Genomic DNA, 13,473 nt, shown 5'->3' with positions numbered 1-13,473 from the left:
AACTTTCACTTTCACCATGTTATTCTCATTGTAAAATAATCAAACAGTATTGATAAAGTATACCCTCCAAGCTCTCTTTGCTTTGGTGACATTTTAATACGTGTCACCTGCACCTTTTAAAAGGTATTTAACATATTTTATATATATGCATATATATGTATTTAGTAAGCTTTTTTTTTTTTTTTAATGCTGTTTACATCTAAGTTATCCAAAGGTTGGCCATTAAAGGGAAATTGTCATGAAAAATTAGAATATTTAAAATGGAATTTTAGATACTACTATGCTTGTCTGCAAGCTCTCTAACTTATTTTAAAGAGGGCCTCAGGAAGCCAGAATATGCAGGCAGTTGATTGTAAAGACATATGGCTAAAAGCAGGAAGACACTGTACAAAGGTGTGGTAGAACTCTCAAATTCACCACTTCCCACACCATGCATATGCTGGCGCTGCAAGTGCCATCATAACTTGGCATTGGCAAGTTAGATGAAGTATATAATGCTGGCAGTGTTTTTGATCTGTCTTTGCTAATTTATTGTATGGTTATATTCACCCTCATATTGTCAAAGTCAGCACAAGACATGATTAACACGTTCTATTTTTCATTCCTGTAGGTGCTCAAAGAACAGTACCTTGGCTACAGGAAAATGTTCTTGGGAGATGCTGTGGATGTGTTTGAAGCCAGGCGAGCAGAAGCCAAGAAGTGGCAGAACGCACCCCGAGTCACTACTGGACCCACCCCCTTCAGCAACATGCCAAATGCAGCAGCCGTTGCCATGGCTGCAACTCTTACACAGCAGCAGCAGCCTGCTACAGGTCTGAATGCATTCAAGTTATAGCTTCTTACTGTTAAAGTGCAGAACACTGATGTGCATTTTTATGAGTCTTCCTTTTGTGTTAGCACTGAAGAAATTTCTGAGTAACTGTTCCAGTACAGTCTAAAAATTGTGATGGACACAATTATAAACATATACCTGATAAAAACACAGGGTAGTCTTAGCAATAATTAATTATACATCAATTAGATACTGAATATTGTGAATTTACTTCATGTTATTTGCTGTGTTGCTATAAATGCCCTTTAGAACATGGTGTTTCACTACTGAATTACATTTAAGAACCGATTCTAAATTTGTGACTGTATCGTATATTGTTTTAAAGTCAGAGGTAAAGTAGCCAGAGGTTGCATTCTTCTCTCTGTGATGCTGACAGGCGGTGTGTTCTCGCGTGCAGTGGTTACAGAATGCCCATACTCAGGATGAAGTATGTCTTTTTTGACTGAAGGTGTGTTGAGAGCAGTAGGTTTGTATAATGACTGGAAATAGAACAGGCCTTCTTAACCAAATTTAGAAGAAGGTACATGCTGGAATTGTCCATACCTTTTAAAATGAACAGAACAGTGGCAAGAGCAGGAAAAGGATGTTTTGAATTGCTCTGGATTGTGCATGAGGTATGTGCTGGGAGGAGCAGATGAAATAACTGGGGAGATGCTGGAAAGCAGATAATTGTAGTCCTTGGTTTAATTTCACTTCCTATGAGAGAGACATTTCTGTGGTCCAGTTCTGCATGTTTAGTTTGGTCCTGGGTCTTTCAGAGATGATTGTCTTTTTATTTCTGCAGTCCCTGTTTTGTTGGGCTTGAAGTGTGACATATAGAAATACAGTCTTAATGGATACTGATATTTTTTACTCATTCATACATTTTTGAATAGTGCTTATGAGTTACTTTGTAGCTTGTGTCTTTCTGAGAGTTCCATAGAGTCCAGTAGTAAGTTACAGTGTGCAAAAGCAAAAAATGTGCACGTCTAGATTGCATTCAGGCTGCCTCTGCAGGGGAAGCATTCTCTGGGTTTTACTGTTGGCAATTTAAAAAATTGTTCTTCACACTTAGAGATGACAGAGTTGACTTAGTCATCAGTGAGTGGCTGATAATGGCTTTATGTCAAATCCCCCATGTTCCATGGCTGGACCCGTGTGGACAGTGGCCCACATAGGCACTGTGTAGTAGTTCTCCAGCTGGCTAGGGTGTAGGACTGCATTCTTATATTACAGAGGGAAAGCGTCATTGTGGTGTTGGTTCCCAGCGGGTCATTGTGGGGTGGCTAGAAATTGAATCAGCCCTGTACTGGTGCCTTCAGTTCTCCTGATGATTTATTTAACCAGCTCATCAAACTAACTGTAGTACCAGTTTACTTTTCAGAGCAAATATTGATTCTAAAATAGACCAGAGAAAGCAGGACTTAGTTAGGTATTCTTTAAACATAAGAGATTTCTATTCTAATCAGTAAAACTGGAGAAAAGTCAGTTATCTAAGCTGTTACACTATAAGGGAATTATGTTCTGTGGTGTATGCTAAAATAGAGGTAAAGTCACCTGTTGGATTTTGTTTTATATACTTTCTTATGTAGGCAGTCTTGAGAAGTTTGTAGGTTTCCCTGCATACGTTTTGGGCTTAGAAAGATACTTGTTCCTAGGAAGATACTTGTTCATTTTTTGAGTGCCTCCTCTGTGCCAGACTCCAGGGTTAGCAAGGTAAACAGTAGAGATGCGGTCTGTGCTCTCTGTAGTGGTGGAAAATATTAGCTTACTTTAGAGGAACCATCCTGAAGCACCCTTTGCTCCTGTGCTTGGGTTCTTTCAGACCTTTGCCAGGCTTTGGGGACACTGACTGCCTTGTACCTTCCCTGCATTTGTGAAGCCCATCTAGGGCTTTCTGATCAGGTGGCAGGAATTGTAATTTATTAACCTAAACAGTCTTACAGTGTTTTCATTTTGCATTGTATGGATTTTTGGACTGAGAAGCTGAACAATAGTGATCATTTTGTGCTGTCTTCTTGGTTCCCTTTTGTTTCTCTGAGGGTCTCCATGCTCCGTGGCCCATCCTTTTATGCCTGTCCAGGTCAGTCAGGATCCGCCTCTTTAGTCGTGTCACCCACCACTGGAGTGAGACTGAGCAGCTGTTAGATGCACGCAGCCCATTAGAAATGCCCTCTTTATTGCATTGCGCTTTGTACCCGCGTCTTGTCCCTTATGTACTGTGACTGGTGAAATCTTTAAGTGCCAGTAACAGAATTTAAAGACCATCTAGATGAAGCTGGGTGAGGCTTGTATGCTGTTTTTAGTCAACCCTGTTGGTCTGTGCAAGGTTTGAGTTGTTGGGGGGCTTTGCTTCTGTTTGCATGTAGGTTCTTGACTTTATTAATGTAAAAAAAAGCAGACTGCTTCTTAGGCTGCTACCTTCTGAAGGTGCATTCTGTGTAGTCTTTCTTGGAGGTGGAAGTATGGACGTAAGTGACTTCATGATCCTCCTTCAATGTCTTTTAATGAAAAAATATATATAATAGACCTAAGGCCTGCGTGGTTTATGGTTATTGCTTCTGAAAACTGAAGAGAATTGAAGACAAACTCCGCAGGCTATTTATGTATGAAATTAACTTCGTATGTGGATAGATTACGTGCTGGCAGAACTGGAGCACACTGTCCACCTTGCTTCTGAAGCCTCTTAAAAAGCTTAAGACATCGACATTAGGCTTTTCAGTGTAATTTTTACTTAGGATAGATTGTTTTAAGCTAATGAACTGGGATTAAGTTTTGCTGTTGTGTTTTGATGCTTTTAAAAGTTCTTGGTGTTTACATAAAAAGACTTTTCTCCTGTGACTTAACTGCTGTTTTTAAGGAGAGCTGAGACATTTTGTTAGGAATTCCTACTTTCTAGCTTTTAGTGTAGGTTTGGACATTTAAGGTGTATTGCTAAATAGGAAACTTCTTCCTTTGAGTTTCTTGTGGTTTTACAATTTTGTTGTATGTAATAACCAAAGGAGCATTCCCCACTAAATCAATGAGTAAAAATTTTCAAACGGGGGGAAAAACAGTTTTTGTTTTTTAAGAAAAATTATTACTTTAAAAGATAATGATTTAGGAATAACCATCCTAATTACGTTAGGTATTTTGAATGATCATTGAAAATTATAATAAAAAAAATTTAGCACTTTAGTCCTTTTCCTGTGAATTCAGTTTTACTTTTAAGAAAGTAGAATTTATCCTGAAAAATATGAATTAAAGTGCTAACTTGATTTTGTTATGTGTGAATATATTATACAGTAACTTTTGTAAAATGTTACTCTACATGAAGGTTTCACTTTGGGCAATCACTGGGATATGTTACTACTAACTGGGTATTATTTATGGAACTAAGAGCCTCTCGTTGAATGACTAATGACTATTCAGATTTTGAGACAGATTTCTTGAATCGTTTACGTAATCTTTGCCTGAAGGATGTAGATTCTGCTTTCTAATAGTGAAACTAATTTATATGGTGGCCAGAGTGTAATATATGCTAATACTTTGGCATGGGAGATATTTATCATGAGTTTTTACTATTAAAAAATGTTATACATTTGCCTACTAGTTTTATAAATGATGTTGCCTTCAGAATTTGTGTGAAGGTACAAAACTCAAAATATCATGTACCTGTTGTGCAATGGAAAGTCTTGTCATTCTTAGAGTTCTTGATTACCTATATCCTGAATATTAATGATTAGAGTTGCTCTTAAAAGCAGACCCGCACACAACGAAAAGCATGTTATGTGAGTAACTCTTGGGACTTGTAGGGCTGAGGGCTGTGGTGTATATTATGCTCTAGGGTCTTCCACCAGCAGTGCCTCCTATGAACACGTGACACTTAAGTCTCTCAATGTTAAAGAAACTGGACGTGTGTTTTCTACATAATACTTCTGTTAGAAATAAGAAGGTAATATGCTTAGTTTCTTTTTCATATAGTAACATTTTACAAAAGAGCTGCTAGGCAGGTATTTTATTCTCAAGTTGATCTCAAACTGGATGTAAAAATTTAAATCTTTTCTAATTTATTTTTTAATAGTAGTGTAAGAACTCTGGCTACTGTTGGTGTTTCTTTATTTTCTGGGTAGAAGCTATTTGGAAAGTCCAGTTTCTGTCCCAGTGTAGCAAAATGTAGTTTCTTAGTTTCTTTTTTCTTCTTTCTTTAATGTTTTATAATTTTACACTACCTTTTTGAATAAAGAAACCTCATTCTTCATTGAACAACTTGAAGGCTTTGATTTCTTTAAGAAGTCTAAATATCAGTCTGTATGTTACTTTGGCAGTTCCCTCAACTTTGAGATGCACTGATCACTGTGCTTGAAAAAGACAAGACTGAAGATTGTACTATGAAATTTATCAAATAATTTTCATAAATTATCAAATGAGAGATTTTTAGATTTTTGTATTCTGCTTAGTTTAAAAAAAAAAAGTAGTTAAAAAAGAGAGGCTAGTAAGTTTGATGCTATTCTTGCCAAACTCAGCCAAAATCTTTAACAAATGGGAAAAGGATGACTTAATCGTTTTGCATCTGAGTACATTTTCCAAAATGTTGAGAAGAAACTTCTGAATTGAAATCTTGAATGTATTGAATCTGTCAAGGTACACAGCAGTGCCTTTGTAAATGTTCATTCTCTATCTTATTTAATCAGGTGATAAGTGGTGTGATGTAGCAGAGCCTAATAGTAGAACTCAATTATCACTTTTTGTGAACAAGTTGGAATTGTCATGTTACTGTGTAATTGATTTGCTTTAAAATGAACAATAAATTTAATAAAATAAAACATTGTCTTGTTTTTTATCTATTTATTTATATCATTTATATTTTCTGTAAGAAATCCTGCCTAGTTTTTGGTACTTACACTTATGAAGTAACATGATGGTTTTGCATGTTAGTGTCAGTCTCTTTTGATCAATTGGGACTTGACTCTAACCGTAAGGAGCTTATTTTAAAAAGAAAAAAAGTAAAAACCTTTACTGATTACAGCAACTAATCTTAACAGAAAACAACTGGGGAGATCTAAAATCATTCTAGACGTGAAACTAAAAGAACTATAATTTACAATACATTAAAGATTTCAAATTATTTAGTAGGTTAAACTAACACTCTTTTCGTATGGTAAGCCTCTTTTGTCTTAAGTGTGAACAAGTTAATTTTTTTTTTTAATTTATTTTTGAATAGGTAAATCTGCTGGGACAGATAAATTAGGCTGGGGAGACATCCTGAAAACTAAGTTTTAGCAAATAGAATTTGTTAAAAATAATGACTGTTCATTTTAAAATTAATTTCATAAAGAAATTTAATCTTGAAAGAGTAAGGCAAATTTGTTTTTTTTCCCCCCCATTTTTTTTTTTTTTTTATACCAGGGCCACAGCCATCTCTGGGAGTTAGTTTTGGAGCGCCATTCGGCTCAGGTATTGGCACTGGCTTGCAGTCAAGTGGCCTAGGTTCTTCAAACCTTGGAGGTACACTTTAACTTTTCTCGTATTGCATTGCACTATGATACATTCGAATTGCTACTAGCCTGTGAAAACCTCTAAGAGGATCTGCTCTTTGGGAAGTTAAGGTTCTATCTGGCCAGAAAAAAAAGGATTCTCTAAACATATCAGTGCTTTCTAAAATTATTAGATCTAGAATTTTAAAAATCATTTCATCTCTGTGAATAGTAAATATAAAAATGTATTAAAATCAAATGGTAAGGGTGTTCATATTTTCAAAGCAATATGCTAAAACGTGAACTTGAAAATTGCTTATTTTTATTAAATTAAAAAGTTAGTTGGAATTCAAACTACTTCTGGACAGACATTCTCCTAATCATCTTTCTTTTCTGAAAATGCAGCTCTTTAAATGGGGAAATAATTGTATCATAAATTGAACAGCCCAACTCTGTCCATTTCTAAGCACTTTTGGCCTATTTGCCTTTATGTATACTTCTATACATAAGTTTATTTCAGTAGTTTTTATAACTAGTAAGGTAAGTCTTCTGCAAAATATGCTGAAGTACAAATGCTTTCCCAATTCTCTGGTGTGGGTAATTGTAGGTTGATTGTATTTTGACAGGTGCATTGTCATGTAATGAGTATTGGATTAGAATATATCATCATAAGAGGTGAAGCCTGTTAGCTATATGGTTATGTAATATATTAGACTGTTAGGAATTACTAGAATTAATGGCAGACAGCATAATTCCTGTGGTCTATATTCCAGTTTGTCACCATATTTCATAGTTACAGGCAATAATACTATCAAACTCAATACTTTAGATAAACTGTTACAAAGTAGCTGAAGATGATTTTGAATTTCATTTTCTGAGCACTTGAAACAAGTCTTCAAGTACGTAGCAGACTCTGCTCCAGAACTCTGTATAATGAACACATGTTCTTTATTTAAGTTGTGACTAGTATTGTTAAGGGAGAAACCACGCTGCCCCTACTCCCAGTTTCTCAGTGTTGCATTGCTGGTAATGTTGCAAGAGCCTGTTCTTCCTGCGTAGAATTAGTGACTGACTATCATGTGGTCATGCACTTTCCCAGTGCTGAACTTAAGTGAAAGTGTTTTTGTAAAAAGGAGAATAAAATTACTACGCGGTACATTGTGTTTAAATTGTTGTGCATGTGCTTATTTATGAATTTAGTCTTTTTTCTTTCCAAAATGAAATAACCCCTATAGATAACATGTATATGTGTTTGAGGAAAGTCATACTTGGATGGTCACTGAAATTTCTAGCCTGTTTGGGAGAGAAAGTACTATTCTTATTTTTTTATGGCTTTGTTCTTTAAAAATTACTGAGGGGTCGTAAGCTTAGTCTAAACAGATCTAAATGTTTTGTTTGAGAACTGATCTAGTTCTTCCAGAAGCCTTGGACAAAAGGGTAAATAGCAGACCTCCTCAGCAGGGCCGTGGTTTTCAGCACTGTTTATTGTTGGTGTGGCTTGTCAGTATCCTTCACCTGTGTTTTACCTCCGTGTGTCTCTCTATCACCCCCACTAGGCTTTGGAGCTAGCTCTGGTTTTGGATGCAGCACCACAGGGGCCTCCACATTTGGATTTGGAACAACAAATAAACCCTCAGGAAGTCTTAGTGCAGGTTTGTGTGTTTTAGCCTGAATTTCAGGCCATTAGGTGCATTATTTTAAAAGTATAAGTGTTGTTACTTCCAATATCAAAAAGAGATCCCTGATTCAGTTTCTACCCCTGGATGAAGCCTACAAGCCTAATATTCATATAGCTTTCTCTCATATGCTAAAGGTCAGGTTAGTAGAACCTTTCTAACAACTTAAGTTTGATATAATAAATAATAACATATGCTGTTAATGATGTAGACTTATTTTGAATCCTAAGACTAGCTTTATGCTTAAACAGTTTTTCTTCATTATTACAAAAATAAACCCACTGTGAGTTTTAACCCAGTTTTTATCATTATTCATTCAGGAGAATAGTTGTTCTCCTGAGGAGATACCGTTACATAAGTTATACATTCTTTAGTTGCAAGTCCCTCTGATTTTAAGAATACCAGTCCTACAAATGATGATTAATTGAATGCTTTGCTTTTGAAGTAGGTATAATCTTCTGACACTTCTAGTAGAGAATTCCAAATTCCATCTGCTTTTGCATTTTTCTATATTTATAAATAATGACTTGTTATATTTTATTTCCTTTTTTAATTTATTTACTTTTTGTGGTCTCGCAGCACAGCTTGTGGGGTCTTGGTTCCCCAACCAGGGCTGAGCCCAGGTCCTTGGTAGTGAAAGTGTGGTGGATTCCCAAGCACTGGACCACCAGGGAATTCCCAATAGTGACATATTTTATTGTACAATGCTTAGGGATTAAAAGCATGCCTAAAATAACAATAATTTAATGTGGATTAACTTTTTAATTGAGGAAATTTTAAGGAAATTCCATTTAAATTAAGTAGTATTTAAAAATCAGTAGTTCTCAGGAAGTAAGATAATAGAATTCAGTGGTATCAGGATTATAATTTAAATATTATTTGCTAACATTAATTAGCTAGGCAGTATTTGATCTTAACTGTGTGAAGGCTCTTATAAAATAGTAACAATTGGTACTGCTGTTCCATGTATTCTTTGTCCTGAAAATTGTGGTTTGAGGCTTTCTTAGAGGACTTAGAATTGCCAGGGTAGGTCCAAAGGTCGGGAAAGTCTCTCCTCTACATTTTGATAAAGTGTATATGGATGGCTAAGGGGGAAGGCACCTTGGCATATTTAATTAACACAAAAGTGACTGCCAACTTGAAGTTTTCTGTTGATTTCAGTTACTTGTGGAAGGTTTCTCTCTTGGCCTGGATCATTCAACTTGTGTCTATAATAGGGCCACTTAGCTGTCAGCTAAATTATTTTCCTGTAAAATTCCATGGTAGAAATTTAGGGCCCTAAGACATTTGCTGTTTTCATGGGTTATATATTCTTTCAGCTAGAGAATTATCCCCATTTTTTACATTTGTTTTTGTGACTTAACTTCTGATATGAATATTTTCTTCCCTAAACATAAGGCTTTGGCAGCTCAAGTACATCTGGGTTTAACTTCAGCAATCCTGGCATCACGGCATCAGCGGGTTTGACATTTGGGGTGTCCAATCCTGCCTCTGCAGGCTTTGGGACAGGAGGACAACTCCTTCAGTTGAAGAAACCTCCAGCTGGAAACAAAAGAGGAAAAAGATAAACCTATGGGTTGATGTGCTGAGAGAACCCATAGCAGCATCATTCATTCTCTGAGTCTATTTTTCTAAAGTTGATGCAGTAAATAAATTGCATCCCAGGAGATTTATAAAGTTTTGATATTTTTCCTTACTTCTGGAATTTTGAACTCTGTTCTTGTTTGCCATGCTAAACAACTTTTCTCTTGTGAATTTGAAACCTAGTTGTATATCTTTCGTTATTTTGATTCTCAGTGTAAGAAATATTCTTATTACATCACTGATTGGTAAAACCTACTACTATTTAACCTAGTGTTTTCGCAATGTTTTTGTTGATAAGGTTTACATTATGTGAATATATGCACATTTGTTTCTTATATGGATGTTATGAACTCTAGGGCCTATATTAGAATCTGTGTTCCTTGACAAAAGGCCTTTTGAACTACACTGCAGGGCATCTTGTGAATATGTATGTAAAATATATACAGGAAAATACACACAACCGTGTGTGCATATGAAATATATATTTACAGACCTACAACTTTTGCCTCAGACTGTTCCCCTTTTCTAAGGGTGTTCCATTTTTCACCTTTTATGCTTCAAATCCTCAGTGCTTGTAGAATGAGGAGCTAGAGGTACCAGGTCTTATAGTTACTTGCTTCAAGACTTAGTGAAATGGTTACTGGTGTAAATATTGGCCAACTCAACAGCATTGCCCCCAGTCTTCCCCATTTTTGTTTCCACCTTAATCTCAGCAGCTCCTCCTGTCGAAGGCTGCTGTGAGACTGAGCAGACATATCTGTCAACAACTTAACTCCCCTATGTATTCTTATATCTAAGATGAACCTTCAGGAGCACGTTTGAATTCCAGACTGGTGTCTGGGGGCAAAGAGCTTTGGAGCCAAATTGATTCTATGCAGGTGTAGGATGCACTATTATTTTAGTGGAAACTTTTCTAGCTATTCCAATAAAGAGTTCTTTCTTACAGGGCTATTGATATTGACACCAAATGGAGTGGCTTATCAGCCTCTTTTATGTCTTAAGTAAGTGCGTAATTGGAAATAGAGAAACGGTATATTTTAAGGAAAAAAGTATTCTCTGTAGCAACAGTAAACTATCCCCTGTTTTAACAGTGAACAGAAAGCTCCAGATAATAACACAGAAACATGTCAGGTTGCGTCTGTGTATCATTAGTATTAGTGATAGAGAGTGGGTGAAAAAGAGAGCCCTTGGAAAGAGAACTGCCTTAGCCATGATTTCAGACAGAAACTGTTATGTAGACCTATTTATCTTTCAAGTACAGTTTTCAGGTGAGATGCTGAACATGGAATTTCATTGAAAATAGTTTAATTTTTTATATAGAAGGTTTTGTACATAATGTGCATCAAGTGAATATTTTCAGAATCATTTTCACCAAGGCACCTTTTTTTCTAAAATAGGTATTACATACAATATATATACATATATATATATTTTAGTATAATGTTAGTTGGGTTTGACAAAAGTGTTATCAAGTCTGTTTTATTTATCTGCATATATCAATGATTGGCTTTTGGAGTTGAAGTTTTTGCACCTTGATGCATTAAAATAAGGAAAATGCTTTGTTTCTGAGCACTGAAGTTGTTTTTATTTTTTGCATACTTCTCTAATACTGCAGTCCCCAGATCCAAGTTTTGGGGAAGGGTAGGAAAACATGTGTTTAATTAAATACACAATTACAGCAAGCTTTTTTTTAAAAAAGGACATTACATTGTGCTGCAAAAAATCTGGATATTTATATTTCTTGGATTTTTTCTTTGTATTTTACATTTTAATATGTTGACCATTGGGACTTTGTAATGAATCTGTTTGTGACAGGAGTTTAAATGTGTCGTCCCCGTGTTCACTGTGTCCCTACTCTGTCCAGAGCCTGTCATGATGTAAACAATAAACTTTACTGTGTCAGCTGCTTTGAATCTTTATAGGCGTCCGTAGTCGTTCTTAATACATAATTTCCTTATTATTCCTTATTATTTCCTCTTTCATTCTCTGGTTGGTTTTTAGTGTTTTGTTTTCACTGGTTTATACATCTTGCTTTTTTAAAAAACAAAAAAGGCTGAGTACAAGATAGCAAGTACTTCATCACTCGCTTTTGTGTTTGCAAAATTATAAAAACATTTAAAATTATAAACAAAAATACTGAGTGAAAAGTGAAAGTTGCCTTCAACTCCTGGGCCCCAATCTGACTCTCTTCCGCACAGTGTCCACTCTTTGTAGTTTGGTGTGTATCCTTTCAGACCCTTTAAAGAATGCCTTTCACTTGTATACAGATGTTCGTTCTCTTCTCTCATTTTCTCACATTTTATTCTCTTAGATCCTTTTTTTTTTTTTTTAACAAGTGGCTTAAAGGTCTGTGTATTCCATGACTTGCCTGTCTCTCCTTGAATGGTGAATCAGGGACATCTCTGCACGTCAGTCCGTGGAGACTGACTCTTTGCTGACTGACCGTGGCACAGACGCCGGGTCATCCGCTCTAGCTGCTCCCTGTTCTTCCCAGTATTTCACTTTTACAGAAAGAGCTGCAGTGAATATCCTTAAACGTGACAGTTGGTGCTCATGTTTAATGCTTCTTTGGGATCGATTCTAGAAGAGGAATTGCTAAAAGAAGCATAGAATGTATGTTTTAATGTCAGACTGCCTTCCATAAATGCTGTATAAACAGATACTCCTGCTCTGTGAGTACCCACTTCCTGTCTGCAGCCCCAGATAACCATCAGTCTTTTAAGTCCCTGTGAGCTGGAGCTTTTTAGCATAAATGTTTTTTATTAATAAATTATTAATTTATTAATTTTAATAATTATCAATAATTCCCAATTATTAATGTAATTGCATGTTAATATCCTGTGTCCATTTTATACCAGATGACTTGGGAGTTTTTTTCTTAATGATGTCCGTAGGTAACATAATCTAACATTTTTCTTTGGAGATAAATGACTCCTAGCTGACTTTCTGGGAGTCATCTCGGCTTCAGACCCCTGCCTGGAACCTGTGTGGTCTCTGGCAAGTTTCTCTTTTAGACCTCAGCTTCGGCACCTGCCAAGTGAGGACAGTACAGACGTGTGGTCGTATGAGGGTTGTGTCTACATGAGGCACCTGGGTGCAGCCCCTGCCCCTGTAGAGCCTTGTGTTGGGTGACGGCTCTAGGACCTTTAGAATGTATCTATTTCGTCAAGGTCAATTTTTTCTTAGGAAAAATACTTTTGGGATTTTTTTATTAGGTTTATACAAATAAAGTCTGTACCTGGGGAGAATCAGTGTCTTTCTATGTACAGCCTGGTATGTGCATTTGTTAGGTCTTTTCTTTCAGCAAGGTTTTACAGTGTGTGTTAGCTCCCTGATAGTTTCCCCTAACAGCTTCTTAATTCTATTTCTCATTGAGGGTCTTCATCCTACAGTCAGTACAAGGTCATTCACATTATTACAGATGCAGATTAACTGTTCTTTTGTGATAATATAGTATGCCCAAGTTAATGTACTACTAATCTCAAATAGGGGCTTCCCAGGTGGCTCAGTTGGAGAGAATCTGCCAGTGCAGGAGACGTGGGTCCAATCTCTGGGTCAAGAAGATCCACTGGAGAAGATGGCAGTCCACTCCAGTATTCTTGCCTGGGAATCCCCATAGACAGAGGAGCCTGGTGAGCTACAGTCCAGGGGCTTGCAAGAGTCAGACACAACTTAGCAAATAATCAACAATCTTAAGTAGTGTCTTTGCAGCAAGAGAATCTGAATGGTGCCTTCAGAAATTTTGCAGTGGGGATATTTCTGTGTGGGACATATTCGAGTTGGAACAGTTTATCAGAAGATAGGCAGCATCACCTTCTATGAGCCTTGCTGCAGCCTCACTGTGGATGAGCCTGGCTGCAGTGTGCCTACTGGAGCACACACCACAAGGTGTTACTCGGTAACATTACTGCGTAACGTGGGCCAGTGTCCTGGAAGCACCAGGGAG

At 36.6% G+C, this 13,473-nt stretch overlaps 1 protein-coding gene across 3 annotated transcripts in view; it reads left to right on the top strand.

Moving 5' to 3' along the window:
• NUP58 (nucleoporin 58) overlaps positions 1-13,473 on the top strand; it is a 50,575-nt gene that overhangs the window by 18,711 nt on the left and 18,391 nt on the right. For 2 of the 3 annotated variants that reach the window (XR_009740002.1, XM_061434942.1), the window contains exons 12-14: positions 611-812; positions 6,200-6,298; positions 7,824-7,919. Coding sequence is in view for 2 of the 3 variants with exons in the window: in XM_061434942.1 (XP_061290926.1) it covers positions 611-812; positions 6,200-6,298; positions 7,824-7,919 (397 nt within the window). In the remaining variant the exon portion in view is untranslated. Of the gene's footprint in view, positions 1-610; positions 813-6,199; positions 6,299-7,823; positions 7,920-9,341; positions 11,445-13,473 lie in introns of those variants that run through there. The other variant, XM_061434941.1, reaches the window with a different exon arrangement.

The sequence above is a fragment of the Bos javanicus genome, chromosome 12, assembly GCF_032452875.1.
Source record: "Bos javanicus breed banteng chromosome 12, ARS-OSU_banteng_1.0, whole genome shotgun sequence".
NCBI lineage: Eukaryota > Metazoa > Chordata > Mammalia > Artiodactyla > Bovidae > Bos > Bos javanicus.
Note: the sequence above shows the minus strand (reverse complement) of the source record. Positions and strands in the feature narration are given on the sequence as shown.